The sequence below is a fragment of the Lepidochelys kempii genome, chromosome 1 (assembly GCF_965140265.1).
Source record: "Lepidochelys kempii isolate rLepKem1 chromosome 1, rLepKem1.hap2, whole genome shotgun sequence".
NCBI lineage: Eukaryota > Metazoa > Chordata > Testudines > Cheloniidae > Lepidochelys > Lepidochelys kempii.
In genome coordinates, this window is record NC_133256.1 from 324,654,983 (window position 1) to 324,678,997 (window position 24,015).

The 24,015-nt window shown below is 49.3% G+C and overlaps 1 protein-coding gene across 4 annotated transcripts in view; it reads left to right on the plus strand.

Moving 5' to 3' along the window:
* Nucleotides 1-325: 325 nt before the first annotated feature.
* The window catches only part of ATXN7L1 (ataxin 7 like 1), a 197,942-nt gene continuing 174,252 nt past the window's right edge, over nucleotides 326-24,015 (plus strand). For 2 of the 4 annotated variants that reach the window (XM_073328479.1, XM_073328480.1), the window contains exons 1-2: nucleotides 326-609; nucleotides 1,222-1,290. In XM_073328479.1, the coding sequence (XP_073184580.1) occupies nucleotides 495-609; nucleotides 1,222-1,290 (184 nt within the window). In that variant the 5' untranslated portion in view covers nucleotides 326-494. Of the gene's footprint in view, nucleotides 610-679; nucleotides 833-1,221; nucleotides 1,291-24,015 lie in introns of those variants that run through there. The other 2 variants (XM_073328481.1, XM_073328482.1) reach the window with 2 other exon arrangements.

Sequence of the window (24,015 nt, forward strand, 5' to 3'; positions counted from 1 at the left end):
CTGATTTCCAGGCTTGCCCTTTACAGACGCCCTCCCCGCAGCGCCGACAAACGAGGGGACGGCAGGGGCCCCCTGCAGCCCGCGGTTCACCCACGCAGCCCCTAGCGCCCGCTGCTCCCACCGAACCCAGCAGCCTCCCCGGGGACCCCGGCTTCCCCCGCCCCTGGGCTGCACGTGGCCCTTCCACGCCGGCGTCCCTGCCCCGCTCCCGCGGCTGCCTCGCGCGTCCCCCTCCCCAATGCCCCCTCTGGCTCCGGGCAGAGGCTTCGCGGTGGCCAGAGCGCAGGCTCGGCTGCGCCGGGCATGCGCGGTGCGAGGCGGGGAGCCCGATCTGATAGGGAGCAGGGGCTGACACTACCCCCGTGTGGGCGGCGGAACGTCCCGAGGATGACGTGCGGCGTTCTCGAATCCCGTGGCTGGCTCGCTCGCTCGCTCGCTGCTGGTGCCGAAGGAAACGGGAAAAGCAACAAGAAGGCAGGAGCAGGAGCGGCGCCATGGCGGCCCTGGAGCGGCCCGTGCCCAGTCCCGAGGCGTTCCTGGGCCAGCCCTGGGCCGCCTGGGTCCGGGAGGCCGCCCCCTCGCACGCGTACTGCGCCGCCCTCCCGCACAGTAAGGGCAGCACCAGACACGGAGCCCTGCCCGGGGCTCCCCATGCTGCTCCCCTCCCCCCGGACACCCACATGGAGGAGGGGGACGGGGCTCGCCGCCCGGGGTGATGGGGGCAGCGGGGAGGCCCGAGGCTCTGCTGTCCCCCCGCCGCACTAGGGGCTGCCTTCTCCCCCACACGCCCACTGCACAGCTCTCCGTCCCCATGCGTGTGGGGAGGTGCTGGGTACGCGGAGCCTGCTGCCGGCACTGTATTGGGTACCTCTGCTGGGCCAGCTGCAGGGGGTGAGGGGCAGGCGGAGGATGCTCTTGCTTGGGAGGCTGGAGGCGCCGGGGGATGCCGCGGCGTGGGAGGGAGGCTGGGGAGGCAGGAGGATGCTGCTGCTCGGAGGGGGCTGGGGGCAGGAGGTTGCGGTTGCATGGGGGAGAGTGGTGGAAGAGAAGATGCGCTTGCAGGGGAGGGGGGCAGGAGGCCGGCACTGGTACTCCAAGGCAGGTGCTGTGACGGTGATAGTTGGGTTTTTACTGTTAAACACATACACACTGTTAACTCCTTCCCCTCCCCAGTAAACACATCCCCTTTGACCCTCTCTTGACTTCTCTTCTCTTCTGCAGGTGTAGATCTAGAAGAGACTGGAAAAGAGGGTGGAAAAAGCAGGGAGGTTATGAGGCTTAATAAAGAAGGTAAGTGCAAACCACTGGCACACTTTTACCTGCCTGTGTCGTAGTGGTTTTGAGTGAGTGTGGCATGGTCTTAACAAGGTATCATAATATCATGTGAATTGTTGTGCTGGGTAACCATGAAGAATGCTTATCAGGCTTGAGTCCATACAAGCGATTGTCACTATGTGTCAACTTCTTTTAAAGTACAAATATAATGGGTGTGTGCATAAATGTTACATGTTAAAGGATAAAAGACCATTTTAAGTCAAAGGATCATGTGACACTTCATATTGGATTTCTTTCTGAAAGTCTCTATCCTTTTTGTTACGACAGTCCCTTCATTTCGGTATGGAAATACACACATGCGTGCATCTGGGTACCAACTTCAAGCAGCTTAATTCTAAAAGTTATTAGCAACTGCAAAGACAACAGGATAGGCTGTTTTTCACTTTTGCTGAAAAAATTGGTTTGTGGTAATATTTAAATGAGTTCATATTAGCTCAAGTTGCATTTTGGTTTCAGATTGTCATGTGGTGAGTGTGGTTACAGATGGCTAAATGGATAATTCACAGTGTTACATTTTATTAAGGCCAACGAATGTATATAACCTGAAATCAAATCCAGTGAGTTGTTTGAGAAATACTGGGCATAAGACTGCTGTTTGAAATATCAAGTTTCCAGGTGCTATGAATGTGAACACACAAGTAAATTTCAATGTACCGGCATTTCCAAATATGCCAAGAAGCCTGCAAATTGGTAAAAGAAACCACTTTAGTGTGGCTGCAAGCACTCAGATTGACAGATTTGTTTGTGACAGGATTTGCTAAAATAACACTTGGCTATGGTATAATGAAATTAGTGAATTAGTATTTGGCAGATTTTGAGGGTGACTTTATACTGAAGAAATTATTTTAGTTTGTTACAGTGTGAATAAGATTTTATAAACTCAAAGCCTGATCACCACCAAAAAATACACTTGATGTGAAATTGGTTCATAAGAAGCAGGCCCACTGTAGTGAAACTTTGCATAACATACTAACATTGAGAGAGCTCAGATTATTAATAAGGGATACTCGAGTATTGTAACTAGGGCTGTCAAACGATTAAAAAAATTAATTTGTGATTAACTGCGCGATTAATTGCACTGTTAAACAATAATAGAATACCATTTATTTAAATATTTTTGGATGTTTTCTACATTTTCAAATATATTGATTTCAATTACAACACAGAATACAAAGTGTACAGTGCTCATTTTATATTTGTTTTTGATTACAAGTATTTGCACTGTAAAAAAAACAAAAGAAATAGTATTTTTCAGTTCACTTAATACAAGTACTGTGGTACAATCCCTTTATCATGAAAGTTGAATTTACAGATGTAGAATTATGTACAAAAACAACTACATTCAAAAATAAAACAATGTAAAATGTTAGAGCCTACAAGTCTACTCAGTCCGACTTCTTGTTCAGCCAGCCGCTCAGACAAACAAGTTTGTTACATTTGCAGGAGATAATGCTGCCCACTTTACAGTGCAATTAATGCTGCCCACTTACTGTTTACAATGTCACCTGAAAGCGAAAACAGGTGTTTGCATGGCCCTGTTGTAGCCGGCATTGCAAGATATTTACGTGCTAGATGCGCTAAAGATTTATATGTCCCTTCATGCTTCAATCACCATTCCAGTGGACATGCTTCCATGATGATGGGTTCTGCTCAATAACAGTCCAAAGCAGTGCAGACCAATGCATGTTCATTTTCAGATCCCACCAGCAGAAGGTTGATTTTCTTTTTTGGTGATTTGGGTTCTCTAGTTTCTGCATTGGAATGTTGCTCTTTTAAGACTTATGAAAGCATGCTCCACAACTCGTCCCTATCAGATTCTGAAAGGCACTTCAAATTCTTAAACCTTGGGTCGAGTGCTGTAGCTATCTTTAGAAATCTCACATTGGTACCTTCTTTGCGTTTTGTGAAATCTGCAGTGAAAGTGTTCTTAAAATGAACAACATGTGCTGAGTCATGATCCAAGACTGCTATAACATGAAATATATGCAGAATGCGGATAAAACAGAGCCGGGGACGTACAGTTCTCCCGCAAGGAGTTCAGTCAGAAATTTAATTAACGCATTATTTTTTTAAGGAGCGTCATCAGCATGGAAGTATGTCCTCTGGAATGGTGGCCAAAGCATGAAGGCGCATACGAATGTTTAGCATATCTGGCGCAAAAGTACCTTGCAATGCCGGCTACAAAGGTGCCATGCAAATGCCTGTTCTCACTTTTAGATGATATTGTAAACAAGAAGCAGGCAGCATTATCTCCTGCAAATGTAAACAAACTTGTTTGTCTTAGCAATTGACTGAACAAGAAGTAGGACTGAGTGGACTTGTAGACTCTAAAGTTTTACATTATTTTGTTTTTGAGTGCAGTTATGTAACCAAAAAAAAATCTACATTTGTAAGTTGCACTTTCATGATAAAGAGATTGCAATACAGTACTTGTATGAGGTGAATTGAAAAATACTATTTATTTTATCATTTTTATAGTGCAAATATTTGTAATAAAACATAATATACACTTTGATTTCAGTTACAACACAAAATACAATATATGTGAAAATGTAGAAAAAAATCCCAAATATTTAATACATTTTAATTGGTATTCTGTTGTTTAACAGTGCGATTTTAAAACTGCGATTAATCGCGATTAATTCTTTAAATTGCAATTAATTTTTTTGAGTTAGTCACGTGAGGTAACTGCGATTAATCAACAGCCCTAATTGTAACAATGTGTATCTTTAGAGTATATATGTTACAGAATTATGTTAACTAGATTTTTATCACATTGACATTAATTCTGTGACAATGGCAACATTGTTGGCAACTTAAATGAAAACTAGAGACAATGTTTCTTTTCCAGACAAACCTTATAACTTATTCTGTGTTTCAAATCAGATGATTATTAATGTAAATTTGTATTTACCATACTTCAGAAATCTGTTACTGCTTTCAGGTAGCAACTTGCAGGACTTTTAATCCACTTGAATAAATTAGTATGAGTTGAAATATTTTTATCTTACTCATTTAATCAGTCTGTTAATGTAAATTGTTATATCATAGCCATCATTGTGTTTGAGTACCCTTTGTAAATCATGAATGAGCCTTCACTCCCTTTGCTAAAGGTGGGAAAAATCTGAGCACTCAAGTCAGATGTACAGAACTCATTGCCCGTGTATTTGCAACAGTACTTGTGGATGTATTCTGATCTCACATATACAACAGCTATTGCATGGTATGACAGTGTTTTTGTTATGGCAAAGGCTTATGGACCTGGAAGGTCTTCAGTTCAAACCCAACTTGATTTTCTTTGTGACCTTATACAATTCAGTTAACTTCCTTATATCACAGACTACCAAGGTATAAAGCTAGGTTATAAATAGGGCCCTACCAAATTCACAGTCTATTTTGGTCAATTTCATAGTCGTAGGATTTTAAATATCGCAAATTTCATGATTTCAGCAATTTAAATCTGAAATCTTACGGTGTTGTAATTGTAGGGGTCATGACCCAAAAATGAGTTGTGGGGGGGGCCGCAAGGTTATTGTTGGGGGTGGGGTGGTTGCGGTACTGCTACCCTTACTCCTGCACTGTGGGGGCAGCGTTGGCTTCAGAGCTGGGCAGCTGGAGAGCGGCGGCTGCTGGCCTTGAGCCCAACTCTGAAGGCAGAGCCGCAGCCAGCAGCAGTGCAGAAGTAAGGGTGGCATGGTATGATATTGCCACCCTTCTGAGCTGCTGCCTGCCGAGCTGGGTCCTTGGCCAGCAGCCACCACTCTGTGGCTGCCCCGCTCTGAAGGCAGTAGCACAGAAGTAAGGGTAGTATGGTATGGTATGGTGTTGCCATCCTTATTTCTGCACTGCTGGTCATGGTGCTGCCCTCAGAGCTGGGTGCCTGGCCAACATCTGCTACTCTCCGGCTGCCCAGCTCTGAAGGCAGTGCAGAAGTAAGGGTGGCAATACCATGACCCCCTGAAACTCCCCTTTGGGTCAGGCCCCCCCCATATGATAAACACTGGTCTCCCCCATGAAATCTGTATAGTATAGGGTATAAGCACACTAAACTCCAGTATTCACAGAGGGAGACCAGATTTCATGGACCATGATGCATTTTTCATGGCTGTGAATTTGGTAGGGCCCTAGTTATAAACAGGACTTTACAAAAATCTGAGACTTCATGTGAGTTATGATAATATTTATTGAATGATAGCAAATTATTTTTAAACGTTGAAAAAATCCAGAAATCTTAGTTTATCAAATTTGCTTTTTTGTAGTATATGGCTTTTGTCATGATGATAAATACCAAATGTACATTTTAAAATTTTTATATTTTAAGTAATTGAAATAGTTGCTTAGCAGGAGATTGCTTAGCTACTTAGTTTTTACTCCATAAAGCACTCATCAGATGTTGACTAAGTTCCTCTTATCAGTGAGAAAAAATAAAACCATATAAAAACTAGTAGGGTTTGTATTCCCATTTGCACATATGAGATAGATGAGGAAAGAATATTTGAAAGGGTCCATAATCCATGATGGATCATTTGTTGGTGGTATGACAGCACACCATTAAAGACTGCTACCTCACTCATTATGGCCCAGTTTACATACCTCTTTCAGTGGTAAGCAGTTACATAAAATAGTTCCATTCAGGTCAGTGGAGCTACTTGTGGGAGTAAGTGCTCACCATTGAGAGTAAGAGTCCAACAATCTGGACCTATTATATAATTTCTGTAGTGGAAAAGGTGCAATGAGGCCATGTTTTAAAAAAAACAAAAACTGGAGACTTACAAAAGACCGCATTGTATACTGCCCCTTGTTTTATTATTTGTATAGTGAGAGAATAGTGAGGAGGGGAAAAAATCATGAATATTTGCTCATATTTGCAAATGAACTTGCTTTGGCCATGATCGTGTCCCCTTTATGTTTACTTTTTGTGAATGTGTTTGTGTTTTACTGGTAAGTATGTTTGTGGAAAGTGGATTTCCAAGTTACATGCTCAAGTATTCACAGGAAAATGAAATTTGCATGGATAATTATTTGCGTCAGAAAAGCTTGATTACTCATCTAATCAGGAAGCAGTATCATGTGAGTTATCTGACAAATCACAACTAATCAACATAGCTCAAATAGTGACAATCAAAGACTTGGAGCACTGTTTGGAATTTATACTTAGAATTGACTAACGAATTTGAGGAAATGAGGATTTGCTTGTGGATAGTCTATGTACAATATGAGGCAAAATCAATGGATCACTTATTTGTTGTGAAATATTCACTAAGCTGTAATTATTTGACTATAAAGTTGATGCTAAAAGATCACCATTTCCATAATAACCTGTAATTGATTTTAAATATGTTATGTACATCAAATATTTTCACTTACTCTTTTTCGTATGTGAATTCACATGATGTATAAAATAGGAGTATATTTTCTTATGTACATAAATCTTTAACTTAGAAAGAGATGTGTGCTTTGCTACACTGTATGTGTATTGAGATCTGTTAAGCAGAAGCATTGCCAGAAGCTGGGAATGGCTGACAAGGAATGGATCACTTGATGATTACCTGTTCATTTCCTCTGGGGCACCTGGCATTGGCCACTGTCGGAAGACAGGATACTGGGCTAGATGGACCCTTGGTCTGACCAAGTATGGCCGTTCTTAATGTCTTATGTAAGCAATTATTGGCTGTATGGGATCAAGACATCCTGATTTAACTTTTCTGACTTTGGACCAGGGATGAATTTGGTTCAAGGTGTTTCAGTCTATATCTGGTGGCTCTCCAGATAGAAGTTTAGATTCAGTGTAACTCCATACAAAGTGAAAGGGTCAAAGGTTAAGCTGGATGTCATAGTCAATTTACACTTTCCCAGTTCAACAGATTTTAATGTTCCAGTTTGAACTTGATGACTGCTGTGTCTGTCTTACATTGTCTCTTCACTACCAGTTTCCAGTTTATCGCTGTACAACAGGATAGCTGAGTATAAAATTCATTATAGCAAAACAAGTTATAATCTATGTATCTATGTTAAAGTCTGGGTTTCTCTGGATCAGCATCACACATGCCCAGTCTCTGGGCTCAGACTTGGTGACTACATTTGGAGCTAGAGTGCTGAAAGGATATAGTGGGGAGATAGGTATCAGGGGAAGGATTAAATTGGGTTCAGGATTACAAGTATCCAGCATTTTCGCTCAGAACGGGACCACAGTAGCACTAGAGTAAAATTCATGGAAGGTCTAGTCAGTTTTACTCTTAACATCTGCGCTGTGCATAAAATGAAAATGATGATTCCATTAGAAAGGATTCTGTTCTTGTTGGAAGCGAAGGAAGGACAGTGGTAGGGAAGTAGAGGATGTTTTCAAAAGGGGATCGTAGAATATAAACTTGAGTGGAGTTGGGGGAAAAAAACCCAGGGGAAAGAGCAAAAAATATGCATCAGAAAGTGGACTAGTGAGAGACGATCAAACAAATTGGTTTGTGTCAGGATGGAGATTGTATCTTAATTTCTTTTGGTCCCAATCTTCAGGAATGAAACTTACCTCTAACATTTTAAAATATTTCTTTTTCTCCGCCTACTCCATCTTTTTTTGGAAAAATGTTTGGAAGAGTTTAGAAATTAAACATACCAAAGAAGAAAACAGAAATCAAGCATAGGCAGTCAGCGAAGGGATTGCATGTATGTTCTACAGTTCACATTATGTCTAAGTTTCCTCCATTTGCCCCCTAATGTATATAGACTAATAACCTGTTCCAAAGGCAGAGGGCCTCCAGCGGACATAATTATTCCATTAGAGCTTGGTATGTGAAAAAGCTGGGAATTGGCCTGAGACAAGGCAAGAAGTGGAACTGTTCTATATCAGTATGAGGTTAGGTGTAGAAATAATCTATGCCATCTGTTTCTGATTACTTAAACTCCCATTGTGAGTTCTCCTTGGGATGACGAGGCTGACCATAGGATTGGATTGTCCATGTTCTGACGTTAAATGCCGGATCAGTTGGAAATACAATCTTTTGGCTTCTTGATGTTTTCTAGGATTCTGTCCTGATCTAGCATGCAACATTGAGGCACTGCTGGGGATTAAATATTGGCTAACTCTAGTCCTAGCTGCGTACTGCGGTATTATTGTTTAATACATCTGTTCTGATAGTCCCCAGAGATTTAGTCGGAATTGGGGCCCAGTTGTGCTAAGAACTGTACAAAACATATTCGAAGATGTGGACTAGGTTTCAAGAAAGCTTACAGTTTAGGTGTTCTATATTTCATCAGCCAAGGCTGGGTGGAAGAATGGATGATGGTAGTGGGAAAGGTGCTTTCTGACCATAGATATTCAAATCAGGATTTTGGATCCTTTAAATATATGATCCTAAACTGTCACTCTAGGGAAAGACCTCTGTTAAAAATTCTTTCAATATGTAAAGGCAGTAAATTCTTTTAAACTAGAACTTCTTTGCTTAATTTAGGTTCTCCTTAGAATCCTTGAGATTGCAGCTGAATTCCTTTCATCTAGCAATGTTGACAACTCCTCTTAATTTACCAGAGATCTTTTTAGACAGCATAGGTTCGTACTCTTCTTAGTAAGTTATTCTGCTGACGGTATATATAAGGCAAGTCCTAGAATAGATCTACATTTAGAGGCTTCAGGAGTTGCCTGATGCCGTGGAACGATCATCATCTTGGTACGAGTTTGAAATTGGGGGATCTAGGTGGTATCTGATAATTTTCCTCAATATTTGTGCTTGAGGGTTTCTGGAGATCGAGAAACCAACCTAATGTTCTTCAGGATATTGAAGATTTTGAGTTTAGTGGGAAGCAAAATGTGGTTTTCTCTTAACTGATAGAATTGTCACAAAAAGACTTTTCTATTTGACATTCTTTGTACTCACTGCAAATTATGGTAGAATTTGGGATGATGAAAAGATAGGAAAGGAAGGGTGTGCAAGTGTCTACTAGGGATCTCTCATATAGCGAGATCCCAAAGTCAATCCCAGAGAATTGGTAAAATGGCATGATGCTAATAGTTCTGTCTCTGTGCTTTCCAATTACTTAACTGGTGGGATGCAAGTTTGGGAAAACATTCAAAGAACCATTTCCCCCCCTTCCTCTTACCCTTTCGCAGCCATATATATTGGTGTATGGTTGACAGTTTCAGAGTATATTCTGTCCTACGCTGATGTAATGTTTGTTTGTTTGGTTTGCTTATAAACCACCTGAGCTATTTCAGAATGAGGCTTCGTGATTCCTCAGGTCCTTTTATTCAACAGAATATAAGTTGTCTGTACTCTGTAAGCTGCCTTGATTATTATTCAGCAATTTTCTTCACTTTTTACTATCATAATTTAAACTCTTAAATAATATACATTTTACACCCAGCATGCCTTCCTGTGTCACTTTATAGCAATTCAGTTCACCAGAGTTTAGAACTACATGCTCTTACTTCATGTTTTAGTAATGTTTTTGTTTTTTATTATTGTGTGCGTTAGGGGAAAGAAACTGGGTTCTCTACGTTAAAATAAGCATTGTGTAGTAAGAGCAAGGACTGCAAGGCAAGAGTTCTGGGTTCTTTTCACACCTCTGACACTAAGTTTGAGCTTGTTCAAGTCACTTACTCTCTCTGTTCTTCAGTTGATCCATCTGTAAGATGGAGATAAGCATACTGTTGTGGTGGGGCTCCGCATAGTCTGCAGTGCACAAGGGGTTAACTCTGGCTTCCCTTGGCACATGTGATCAGGAGAAGGGCTATAAGAAGGGCTGCTGAAGCGGCAGGGATAGGACAGTGCATGGGGGAAGGCAAGACTCCCTATCCCAGCTTTGAGGATGGGGTTGATCCCTAGTCTGTGGTGGCTTGCGTTTTACTGTATTTGCTTGTTGCTTTGTTTTCACAGAGTTTAAAGACAGATGGGACTATAAGAACATCTAGTCTGACCTCCTGTATCTTACAGGCCATCAAATTTCACCCATGTACACCTGTGTTGAGCCCAATAACTTGGGTTAGACTAAAACATTTTGGTTCTGAGGAGACTAAACTATTGTAGGCCACTGGCAGAGAACAGTAGAGACTGAGATGCCACCTGTCACAACCGGAACCTGGTCAAAGCAGGAGTCAGAAATCAGGCCGTGTCAGATACTAGGAAGTCAAAGTCTGAGACAGAGGGCAAACAGAGAGTCGACTGTCAGGAGGCAGGCAGGGTCAGGTTACCAGGAGATCAACTTGAGAGCAGAATCACAGCTCAGTAGCCAGAGCCAGGCCAGGTTGGGATACCAGGAAGTCAAGCCAGGGGAGCAGGAGCAAGAGAGCACAAGGCACACGGTCCAGAGCAAGGTGGATCTTAGTTGCAAGGTCGACTTCCTGTTCCTGTGCTGGGTTTAAATAGGGGCTGTGGACCACTTAGTAGAGCCATGCAAATCTGCAGATATCTGCTGTGACAAAGTTCCTGTTCTACCTTGGTAGGTCTTGCGCTTATTGGCGGATTTGCTCGCCTTGGAGCTTCACGGCAGCCCTCAGCTTGGCCGTTTCTCTGAACCCACAGTCCAGGTCGACTCCTCCTGTGTCTGACCAGGAGTTGGGAGGATTTGTGGGGACCCCAGGCCCACCCTCTACTCCGGGTTCCAGCCCAGGGCCCTGTGGAATGCAGCTGTCTAGAGTGCCTCCTGGAACAGCTGTGCGACAGCTACAACTCCCTGGGCTACTTCCCCATGGCCTCCTCCCAACACCGTCTTTATCCGCACCATAGGACCTTCCTCCTGGTGTCTTATAATGCTTGTACTCCTCAGTCCTCGTTCTCACTCTCAGCTCCTAGTGCTTCTTGCTCCCAGCTCCTCACACACACACCACAAACTGAAGTGAGCTCCTTTTTAAAACCCAGGTGCCCTGATTAGCCTGCCTTAATTGATTCTAGCAGCTTCTTGATTGGCTGCAGGTGTTCTAATCAGCCTGTCTTAATTGTCTCCAGAAGGTTCCTGATTATTCTGGAACCTTCCCTGTTCCCTTACCCAGGGAAAAGGGACCTCCTTCGCTTGCTGCTACTCTATTTGCTTTCTATGCTCTCCTAAAGGCCCCTGGCCCGGATTTTTCTTACTTATGACCCTGCTTTAGTTCCCCCCCCCCCCGCGACCGGGCCAGATGCTTTTTCTTCGTTTTGGTTTTTTTTGCTGTTTTTCTGCTGCCGTTCGAGTGCTGGTCGGTTGCCAGCTTGCTGCCAGCCCCCCCCCCCATGCCTGCTCTCGGACACCGCTATTTGCTCCAGCTGAAACCCCCGGGGGGGGGGGAGGACTGCTGACCCGCTACCCGGAGGAGGGGAGTGGAAGCCCCCAGACCCAGCCGTTTTGCTGTTATTTCTAAACCCGTACCGAGCTAGGAAGATTCTTCTTATCTTTGCAACATTCTTGGCCTGCTGAAAGCCTCGTTACAAAGCCGGAAGAGAAGATAGCTGACAGAAAAAAATCACCCAGGGAAGTTACGAACCATCGTGGAGGGGGCCGTAAGACTGAGTAACTTTTGAATTGTACTCTCGTGTGGGGGGAGTTTGACTGTGTTTTAATTGCGTTTGTGGGGGCACAGGGGGTGTGGCACGGAGCTGCCCCCCGATCCATCGGTGCCCCCCTCCAACACTATTACAACTGTCACGGCCCCCCCACCATCCGTCCCTGCTGGCAACTTGCCACCTGCCTTTGGATTCAGCTGTTTGCTTTGAATTTTGCCGTTCGGACCGGACACAACAGCCGACCAAACGAGACTCTTTGGACAAATGTGCGTGGGTCCATGTCCCTTCCCCCCCCCCCGGACTGTTTACCCCACAGCTTACCCCTGTTACCGGACCCCAATTCCTGTTTTCCTCCCCCATCCAGTCCGACCCCCTTTGGCACCCCCGCCTGCAGCCCAGCAGGGAGGAGTGGTTAATTTGTTTTCCCCCCCCCTTTCTGGTATCTCCCCATCTCTCCCTGCTCACAATGGCAGGGAATGAGAGGGGTGAGGCCCCTCTAACAACCTCAGTTGCCCCTCCCCCACCCCCCCGCCCAACCCCCAAGCCCTCCCCCCCCCACCATTGCTGTTAAAACACCTGCCACCGCCCCCGCTGGGGCATCGGCAGTAGGAGAGGGCGACTACTGCCGCTGCTACGTCCACCGCCCCCCCAGATTCTAGGAAACCCCCCCCAGTTGGCCGGAAAGGCCAGGGTGTGAAGAAAGGAAAGGGCCCCGCTAAAACCACCAGGCCCTCCATGGCAGGGGCTGCCCCTACCGCTGTGGCCTCGTCATCGACCATGGTGTCCCTCCCCGCTGTTCCCTCCACCAGCTCTGCGAGCGTTCCTCCCCCGGCCCCCAGGACGTATGCCCGGGCAGTGGCAGCCCCCCCCGCCTGTCGCCTCGTCATCTCGCCCACCCACCGCCTCCGCTACCATCAATAGCGGCCGGGGCCCCTTTCCCACCATGACCAGGAAGCACGGCATCCGTTGTCTCCTGGTGCCCGCCTCGCCCCACGTGGAGACATATGTGCAGGCATTGGCGAGGGTGGTAGGACCCACGGCTATTGTGGCGGCCTCCAAAATGTACGGGAAGGTCGTCTTTTTCTTAGCATTGGAGGCTGCCGCCCAGGAGGCGGTGGAGAAGGGCCTGGCGGTGGGGGGGGTCTCTGTCCCCCTGGAGCCGCTAGAGGACCTGGGCATTTGCCTAGTCCTCACCTCCGTCCCTCCCTTTTTACCCAATGTTGCCCTGTTACCCGCTCTCTCCACCCTGGGGAAACTTGTCTCTGTCATCAGCCCTCTCCCGTTGGGCTGCAAGGACCCCACCCTCCGTCACGTCCTCTCGTTCCGCTGGCAAGTGCAGCTTCTACCGCCGGCGCGTGACGGAGAGGCGCTCGAGGGGTCCTTCCTAGTCCCCTACCAGGGAGCCTGCTATCGGGTCTTTTACTCCACGGGAGAAGCCCGGTGCTACCTCTGCCGCTCAGCGAGGTAGAGACTGCCCTTTGACCCAGTGGGGAGGGGCACCCGAGACCTGGCAGGACGTTGGCTCCGTCGTTGCCAACGCCCCTGGCCACCCGGCACCTGAAACCACCTCTCCTCCTGCTCGACCCACCGCTGCTCCCGTCCGGGCCCAAGAAACACCTCCCCTACAACGCCCAGACGAGCAAGGGAGTCCCACCCTTGCTATCAACCATCCAGCAGAGCCTATGGAGGAGGGTGCAGCAAAGCTATTACCGGGTATAGGAGAGGGCCCGCCCCAAGGAGAACCTCCCACTCCTCATGCTGCCTCACTGTTACCCCCCGAACCCCTGAACCATTGCCTCTGCCCCCCGACACGACCCCTGCTAACCAACCCCCAGACGACGCTATGGAGGGCTGGACCCTAGTCCAGGGGAAGCGAGGCAAGCGGAAGGCTCAAGCTCCGCTGCACCCATCCGATGCGGAGGCCCCCTGGAAGACCAGGAAGGGAGGCACTGATACTGAGCCTTCCGCTATGCCCATGAGTCAGATCCATCCACCGGTGTCGAGAGGGGAAGACAGAATGGCATTGGAAGGTAGAGTCTCCCCTCCACGAGAGACCCTCCCCTCCGAGACCCCTGAGGAAGCCCCTTCTACCCGAATACCACCTGAACCCCCCGCAAACCCTGAAGCGACCGTCGTCCAGAGGAGGGGCCCCCGGGGTAGCAGAAGACAACCTCTCCTCCATGTATGAGGAGATTGAGGCCCTAGGTTTGACCCCAGTCACCCAGGGAGAGGATGATCTACTGCCGGCTGGCCTCGATCTGGGCAACCTCACCCCAGTCCCCCTTTCCCCATGCTCCCTCCCCCTAACCGCCTTCCCGGGTGGGCACCCTACAGAAGGTAGTCCACCACCTGATGCCATGGCCGCCAAATCCACCACAGAGCCTGCGCCTACCATCACTGGGAGCCCCCTCCCCCACCCCTCAACCCTGCTCAGGAGGCACCACCTTTCAGCTGCTTGCCTCCCGAAGCCCAGAGCCTTGCCTCTGCCCCCGCCCCCATCCCTGTCCCTGCCCAATCCACCTCCTCCTGCAATGCTATTGCCACCCCTGGGGTTATTTCTTTTCCGTTTTTTGCGGATTCCCCCCAGGGAGCAGCCTTTGCATTTTCCTGCCACGACCCATTAGGAGCTGCAGTTTTCCCTCCACCATCCCCTTTTACCCCAAGGCGTGAGATGGACCTAATAACTTTAGCCTGTCAGACGCCCCGTCGGTGGTCCGCACCCTGTCTGCCTGCCTCAGCGGACCACGAGGCTGCATCAAGAGCCCCACCAGAGAACAACCCGGAAATCGCAACCCCCCCATGAGCTGCGAAATGCATTGCGGAAGTTTTTAGAAAACATCTGTGGTGCCTGCAATGGGGTACAGCTGGCTCTCCAGCTATGGGGGGACTTTGATCAAATCCTCCAGGCCACAAGGGCCCTTATAAAGGAGGGTAGAGGGCAAGGAAGGCGCGGTGCTGCGGCCTACGGGCGGGCCCGCGGCTTCCGTAATGATTTGCTCACTTACGGGATGGGTCACGGATTGCTGCGCGACCCGCCGGGGGCCGCGAACACCCCCGCCAATAAGGAACCCCCAGCCCTCCGCATGACGCCTCTCATTATCGCAACTTTGAACACCAGGGGCTGTAGGATGGCTCTCCGCAGGTCCCAGGTGCTCTCTTACCTTCGGGAAGGGGGGTACTCTGTAGTTTTCCTGCAGGAGACCCATACGGATCCGACCGCCGAGGACAGCTGGTGGCTGGAGTGGGGGGACGGGGTCTACTTTAGCCACTTCACGATGTGGCAAGCTGGAGTGGCGACCCTGTTCTCCCCCAACCTACGGCCCAAGGTGCTAGGGGTTACTGAGGCCGTGCCGGGCCACCTGCTGCATCTCCGAGTCCGTATGGAGGGGCTCGTGGTCAACTTTGTTAATATCTATGCCCCGACTACGAGCCCGAAACGGCCGCAATTCTAACAGCGGGTGTCCGACTTCCTCAGCACCCTAGATTCTCACGAGTGCCTAGTCCTGGGAGGGGACTTTAACACCACCCTCGAGGAACGGGACTGCTCAGGGGCCGAGCTGAGCCCGGCTGCTGCGAACATTCTCCGAGAAATAGTTGAATATCACTCCCTAGTAGATGTCTGGCGTGACCACCACCCAGATGACATTTCCATGTTCACCTTTGTTCGGGTGGAGGCCCATTGGTCACACCACTCTCATTTGGACCGTATTTATTTATCCCGTTTCCATCTTTCACAGGCCCACTCCTCCAACATTCGGCGGGCCCCATTTTCCGACCATCATCTAGCCACCATAACAGCCTCCCTCCGTGCAGAGAGGCCGGGGCCGGCCTATTGGCACTTTAACAACAGCCTGTTGGAGAATGAGGGCTTCGTGACGTCCTTCCGGGAGTTTTGGCTGGCCTGGCGAGAGCAGCGGCGTGCCTTTCCCTCGGCGCGGCGATGGTGGGATCTAGGGAAGGTGCGCGCCAAGCTCTTCTGCCGTGACTACACCCGGGGCACCAGCTGATGGAGAAATGCAGCGATAGAGCAGTTGGAACGGGAGGTCTTAGAGATGGAGAGGCGCCTGGCCGTCAGTCCCGAGGACCCGTCCCTCAGCGGAGCGTGCCGGGAGAAGCGGGAGGAGCTCCGGGCCCTCAAGGACCATCGGGCCGAGGTGTCTTTGTTTGATCCCGCATCCGCCTCCTTCGGGAGTTGGATCGCGGCTCCCGTTTCTTCTACGCCCTGGAGAAAACGAGGGGGGCCAAGAAACACGTCACCTGTCTCCTAGCAGAAGACGGTGCCTCCCTCATGGATCCGGTGGAGATGTGTGGGAGGGCCCGTGACTTCTACACAAGCCTTTTCTCCCCAGATCCGACCGATCCTGGCGCTTGCAGGGTGCTCTGGAAGGAACTCCCCATGGTTAGCATGGGCGACCGAGACCAGCTAGAGCTGCCTCTCACCCTGGCCGAGTTCTCGGAAGCCCTGCATCGCATGCCCACCAATAAATCTCCGGGCATGGATGGGCTGACTGTGGAGTTCTACCGCGCGTTCTGGGACATCCTTGGCCCAGACCTAGCCACTGTCTGGGCTGAGTCTTTGCAGGGTGGGGTCCTCCCTCTTTCGTGCAGGCGAGCAGTGCTCGCCTTGTTGCCGAAGAAGGGGGACCTCCACGATTTACGAAACTGGCGTCCCGTCTCACTCCTTAACACAGACTACAAAATCGTAGCGAAAGCAGTCTCGCTGTGGCTAGGGTCCGTGATGGCAGACGTGATCCACCCAGACCAGACCTATACTGTCCCGGGTCGCAGCATTTTTGACAACCTATTTCTAGTCCGAGACCTTTGGAACTCGGGCGTAGAGACGGTCTGTCATTCACCCTCCTGTCTCTTGATCAGGAGAAGGCGTTCGATAGAGTAGACCATGAGTACCTCCTGAGCACTCTGCAGGCATTTGGATTCGGACCTCAGTTTGTGAGTTTTCTCTGGGTGCTGTATGCCTCCGCGGAGTGTTTGGTTAGGCTCAACTGGACCCTGACTGAGCCGGTCAGCTTCGGGCGAGGAGTGCGGCAGAGGTGCCCCCTCTCGGGCCAGCTGTACGCTCTGGCGATCGAGCCTTTCCTTTGTCTCCTTTGCAGGAGGTTGACAGGGTTGGTGCTGCGGGAGCCGGAGCTGCGGCTGGTCCTGTTGGCGTACGCCGATGATGTACTCCTCGTGGTCCAGGACCCGGGCGACTTGGCGCGGGTGGAGGCTTGCCAGGCCATCCATTCAGCAGCCTCCTCCGCCCGAGTCAACTGGGTCAAGAGCTCTGGCTTGGCGGTGGGGGACTGGCAGCAGGTGAGCTCCCTCCCACCCGCGCTTCAGACCATCCGGTGGAGTGCGGGTCCACTGCTCTACCTAGGCGTTTACCTTTCTGCCACGCACCCTTCCCCGCCGGAGAACTGGCAAAATTTAGAGGGCGGGATGGTAGAGCAGCTCCGGAAATGGATGAGGCTACTCCGGTGTCTCTCCCTCTGAGGGAGAGCACTGGTGCTTAACCAACTAGTCCTGTCCACGCTCTGGTACCGGCTCAACACCCTGGTCCCGGCCCCGGGTTTCCTGACCAACCTCCAGACATCGATTCTAGAGTTCTTTTGGTCAGGAATGCACTGGGCCTCTGTTGGGGTTCTTCATCTACCCCTGAAGGAAGGAGGGCAGGGCCTGAAGTGTCTGCACACTCAGGTCTGTGTCTTCCGCCTCCAGGCCCTGCAGAGGCTCCTTTATAGTGCAGGTAGTTCGACATGGAGCATATTGGCGCACGTCTTCCTGCGCCGCTTCCAAGGGCTCTGATACGACCGGCAGCTCTTTTATCTCTGGCCGAGAGGTTTTCCGTGAGACCTCTCCGGGCTGCTGGTCTTCTACCAGGACCTCCTCCGGACCTGGAAACTGTTCTCAATGACCAGGTCCGTGGCGGCCACCGTCGGAGCAGATCTCCTCACGGAGCCCCTGCTACACAACCCCCAGCTCCATGTGCAGGCGGCGGAGTCCAGCTCGGTGCGCCAGAGTTTGGTCCTGGCGGAAGTCATGAGAGTCGGAGACCTCCTGGACTACAACCGGGGAGACTGGCTGGATCCCCTGACGCTCGCCCGGCGCATGGGGCTCTCCAGACCTCGTACCCCCCGGCGCGTACTTCAGGAGGTGAAGGCCGCCTTGACGCCCGCTGCTCGGGCTTATCTCAACCGAGCCCTGTGCGAGGGCACACCCCGCCCACCCTCTACCCTAGGCCCGCCGGACCTTTCAATTGGCCCCTACCCTGTAGATCCCAACAAACCCCTCACCCTTTCACTGCAAGCCAGCTGCATGAACTGCAGCCGGTCAGCTTCCAAATCGCGCCACAGAAATATTTATACACACTCACGCTTCACACCCTTCACGCCCACACCCTGGTGTCCCGCCCTGATACAAAGTGGCGGGACCTCCTGCCACCTTTGGAGGGTGAGCAACCTCGGTGGGCCAGCCTGTATTCCACCTTGGTCCCGAGGCCCGTCGGGGACATTAGTTGGCGGCTCCTTCACGGAGCTGTGAGCACGGGCGTGTTTTTGACACTGTTCACCCCCATCCCGGATACTTGCCCTTTTTGCAATGTGAGGGAAACCCTGGCGCACGTATATTTAGAGTGTGCCAGATTGCAGCCCCTTTTCCGGCTCCTCACGAATATTTTATTACGCTTTTGGCTCCACTTTTCCCCTCACCTTTTTATCTACACACTCCCCATCCGTGGCCCCACAAAATCGCGAGATCTCCTGGTTAACCTCCTCCTAGCCCTAGCTAAAACAGCCATTTATAAAACCAGAGAGGGGAGGTTGGCTAATGAAGCGTCCTGCGATTGTAGGGCCGTTTTCCGATCCTCAATACATTCACGTATCCGGGCAGAGTTCCTCTGGGCGGCGTCCACCAACTCCCTTGACACCTTTGAAGAGCAGTGGGCGCTGTCCGAGGTTCTCTGCTTGGTGACCCCATTCGGTTCCCTCCGTCTGACCCTTTTGATTGAGGGGAAGAGCGAGAGACCGCAGCCCCAGCCGTTGCCGCTGTGGATACCATCATCATTGTCACCTAGGAGGGGTCCTATAACACGTGGGTGTAATCCCCCTCCCCCCCCAAACTGCCCACCCCGCAGCCGTGCCCATCTTGTTGGGCACTCTCAGGAGAGGAATAATCGGTGACACTGGGCGTGGCACTAGGTAACTTGAGGGGGTGGAAGACCACGAGTGTCAAGGAAGCCCCCCCGCTCTAGGCCACCAGGTAACTCAGGAGGGTGGAAGACCACGAGTGTCGAGGAAGTTCCCCCGCTCTGGACCCAGGCTAGCCTGAACACTTCTCCCTCCTGAAGGCTGCTGTGTTATACCTTCTGTTTGCTCTTGTTTTGTTGCATAGTTTTGCTTTATCCTTTTTGGTGATTCTTTGTAAGTGTTACACAAATAAAATTCTTTTCTGCTTCAAAAAAAAAAAAAAATTACTCTCCTATAGCCATCTGGCCCGACCCTGTCACACCGCTTTATATCTGCATCTGCGGATACGGTTGTATTGTTTACCATCTTTACGGATCAGATGCCAATCCAAATTTTTGTATCCACACAGGGCTCTAACAGTGGGATAGGGTGCTGGTGTGGATTGTGGGTTGGATACAAGTTAATTGTCATGGATGCGGATCCAAATTTTTGTATCCATGCAGGGCTCTACCAATCAGGGTCCCCAGCATTCTACCAATCAGCTCCCAGGACTGGGGTCCTCTGTCAGAGTTTAGCTCCTATTCTGACAACAGTTAGCAGATCCCTGGAAGCAGGTTGGAATTTGCTAGCTCCAAAGAGCCAGGGTTCAAGGTCTGAGGCCCTGCAATGGCAGGAAATTGATTAGGTGGGATATGCCCAGATGATCCATACTCCATGCTGCAGAGGAAGGTAGAAAATCCCCCAAATGCCTGCCAATCTGACCGGGGGAAATTCCTTTCCAACCCTAAATCTGACAATGAATTGGACTCTGAGTATGTGAACAGGAGACACGAACCAAGGACTAAGAGGATTATCTATACCACCTCAGTGCACCATGCTGTCTGGTGTCCCACCTCCAGCTGTGCCCATCCCTGATGCTTCAGAGTAGGTGGGGGAGAAGGGGAGAACAAAAATACCCCTAGCAACCCAGAATACATCTAGCCAATTGTACATTGAGAAGAAATTTCTCCAGGGCCCTTGCTGGTGAGCAGCTGAAGTCCTGAAGCATGATATTTGAGTATGGTAATTATCTCAGTTCAGAGCTGAAAGTGTTATGTCCAGGGCAATGCATAGCTTCCTGTTCTCTCGATGGCCAATAAACAGGGGATTCGTAGACTCTCTCTAAGGACCGGAAGGGACAACCATCAAGACCAACCTGACCCTGTCCCGTCTCCTTCCCCCCCAACCCTTGCTTTTTTCTGAGAAGATGGATTAAAGTATGTATTATAGAAAGATATGTAATCTTGTTTTAAAGACTTCAAGTAATGATGAGTAAGGCTGCAGGTTTGTCACGGAGGTCACAGAAGTCACAGATTCCAAGACTTTCCGTGACTTCTGCAGCAGCCGGTGCGCCTGGCTCAGGGGCAGTTCAGGCAGCCTCTGCGCCAGGTGCACTGGCCACTGCTGGGGCAGTCTCGGGCCACCATGTCCACCCCCCAGCTGCAGAGTTTGGGTGTGGGAGGGAGCAGGGGGCCGGGGCACGGGACAGTGTGAGGTGGGCTCTAGGCGGTGCTTACCTGGGGGCTCCCCTGAAGTGGCAACATCTCCCTCGCTCAGCTGCTGGGTGGAGGCGTGGCCAGGAAGCTCTGCATGCTGCCTCCGCCCAGAGCGCTGGCTTCGCAGTTCCCATTGCCTGGGAACCGTGGCCAATGGGAGCTGCAGGGGTGGGGCCTGCAGGTGGAGACAGCGCGCAGAGCTGCCTGGCCACGTCTCTGCCTAGCAGCTGAATGAGGGGGATGTCACCGCTTCCAGGGAGCCCCCCAGGTAAGCACTGCCCAGAGTCCACCTCACCCCATCATGGACCACAACCCCTTGCCTCCTCCCACACCCAAACTCTGCTGCCTGCCGGCCCCACCAGCCTCCCACCCCAGCACCAATGGAGGTCCCAGGCCGTGCGCTTCCACCTGCACCCCCCAAGCAGCCGAGCTGCCCTCCCCCAGCACCCGCGGGGTCCCTGGGCAGCTCCCCCCTCCCCCGAAGTGTTATTCACTGGTATTTTTAGTAAAAGTCACGGACAGGTCACAGGCCCTGAATTTTTGTTTACTGCCTGTCTCCCGTCTGTGACTTTTACTAAAAAATATCCGTGACTAAAATGTAGCCTTAATGATGAGTCCACCACCTCCCTGGTAAGATGTTGCGATATTTAGCTACCCTCACTTTTAGGAAATTGCGTCTTATTTCAAGGTTGAATTTGTTTAACTACAGCTTTCTGCCATTGGATCCTGTTATGTCTTTGTCAGCAAAGTTGAAGAGCGCTCACTATCAGAGCTTTTCCATTTTTAAATGCCTACGCAGTGATCAAGTCACCTCTCAGCCTTCTCTTTGATAAACTGAATAGTTTGAGCTGCTTAAGCCTCAGATTGTAAGGCTTGTCTTCCAGTCCCTGGTTCATTTTTGTGGTCCTCCTTTGAACTCTCTCCAGTATTTCTACATTGTTCGTGAAGAGTAGACCCCAGCTGAACAGTGTTCTAGTAGTGATCTTACAAATGCATTGTACAGAGTTAGGATTGTTTCCCTATTTGATTTTAGTCTTCCCCTTTTCATACATCCAAGGTTAACATTAGCCCTTTTTGCTACAGCATTTTATTAGATTGTGACCATTAAACTAGGTAATCCAAATGATTCTGTAACAGTAATCTGTTGTAATGGGGGGAGGGGGGCGGCGGCACACTCACCTCTTGAGTGCTTCTTATGGGCTAGGTGTGGTACTTCAGTGCTTTTATCACTCCTTGCACCTGCTGCAGGCTGCCAGCTGACCTTGCTGGGTCTTTCATGGCTTGACCCTCCAGCCAAGTTAGGGTGACCAGACGTCCTGATTTTATAGGGACAGTCCCGATTTTTGGGTCTTTTTCTCCTATTACCCCCCTCACCCCGTCCTGATTTTTCTCATTTGCTGTCTTGTCAACCTAAGCCAAGTCAAAGTCCAAATGAACCTCTTCCAGGTTAGTAAAGAGTCTAATAAAGGAACAGTCCTGCTGCCCTTCTACGGTCTTCATCCCCAGCTCTGGGCCCTTGAAATTCAGCCCTTTGTTTGAGCTCTCAAATAAGCTCTGTCCCCTTCTTGGGGTTTATGCCACCGTGGCCAGGAGGGGAACCCAGGCCTGCCCACTACTCCAGGTTCCATCCCAGGGACCCTATAAACAGCATTTAGTCACTGCTTGTTTTCAATTTGTTGCTGCTCCTTCCCTTTGCTTCTTCCTACCTGGCCCCTTTTAACTTCATCTTTACTTCAGGGTTAAACATCTTAGGTCCTCTCTCTTCTTGAAAACTCAGTTTTAAGCAAATGCAGGCAGAAACAAAGTTTGGTTATCCCTAGAGCTCCTTTGGCCGGAGCGGAGCGGAGCACCCTGCCCTGCCCTGCCCTGCCCTGCCCTGCCCTGCCCTGCCCTGCCCTGCCCTGCCCTGCCCTGCCCTGCCTCGCCTCGCCTCGCCCCTCTGATCCCACCCAGGAACTGACTTGCTAAGGCTTTGCAGCTCCTTTTATCTGAGCCTGCTGGGCTCTGATTGGCTGCTTCCGTAAGACCTTTCTAGGCAGGCCTGGAGGACCCACCTTTCCTGCTCCTTTCCTGTCACTTTGGTGCTTCTTGGGGCGGGGTGATCTAGTAGGATTGTGGGGCCTCCTGTAGGGAACGACAAAGGCCAGGTACACCCTGTCATACCTGTTTTCATTATATAGTACTCCACCAGTCTTTGTCACCGCAGACTTTGTCAGCAAAGATTTTATATGAGCATCTAGATTGTTGAAAATAGCATTGGAACAAGAACTGCTCACTGAAGGACCCTTAGAAATGGCCTCGCTTATAGATATTTTCTCGTTAACATATACATCTGCAGATCTGTTCGCCAGTTTTTAATTCATCTACTGTTAACAATGTTAATTTCACATAAGGGAAGTTTTTAAAATTTAAAATGTCATATGGTACTAAGTCAAATGCCTTCAAGAAATCCAAGCATACTATATCAACACGTTACTTTTATCACCCAGTTCTGTAACCATGTCAAAAATAAACAGGTTTGTTTGACAAGACCTACTTTCCACAAAACAGTGCTGACTGGCATTAGCTATATTTTCAGCTTCTAATTCTTTGTTGACGGTGTCCTGAATAACTGTCCTATTATTTTGCCCCGATCAATGTCAGGCTAATTGGTCTATAGCTCCTCTTTATCTGCTATCCCTGCTCAACAGTCCTTATTATCTGTTCTGTATATTTTCTGACCAATCATCCCACTAGTCTTTATGGGGGGGATCAGAAACATGGTCTAGTTTTTCTTACCAAGCTTTGTGTATTTAGCTTCTGACAGATGTAGTGCAGTTTTCAAAACTCCCACAGATGTTACTTATTCACCAGAAAGAAAAACTTCCTGTTTTGCACCCCTGAACAGAGGATAGAATGCCACCAGTTGCATTTTCCAATATTTATTGTTGTTTCTTCCCTTCCCAAATCCCTGCCAGAGTTCTTGGCTGCTGGTTCCACAAACATTTTTGACAAAATAGTGCTAATGTGAATCCTCAGAGGGATCCTGGCAGGTCAAATTTTGTTCCAAAATTGGATTTTGTAAAAATAAGCTTTTAAAAATCCTTCAAAAAGTCTTTATTTTTATTTATATGTAATACCAAGAGTGCGCTTGTCATTTTATAAACAAATAAGAGAACTTGGTTCCCGTTCCAGGGAGCTTACAGTGTAGTTGAGATGCAGATAAAACTGACAAAAGCAGTATGTGGTGTGCCGGTCTGAGTTAGAGGTGGTAAAAATCGAGAAGTAGTCAGTGTTGAAACCTTCATGGAAGAAGCTATTTTAAGGAGATGTTTTGAAGGATGTAGAGTAGATTGGTGTGAGGGGAGGGGACTATTCGAAGTTTAATGGGTGGTTTGGAAGAAAGTTTGAAAACAAGAATGGGGAAAGATATAGAGGAAACAGATATTTATTTCCAGTGGAAGACATTTTTTAAACTGTTCCTGAAGTATTCAAAATCTTGTGTTAATGCAGAAG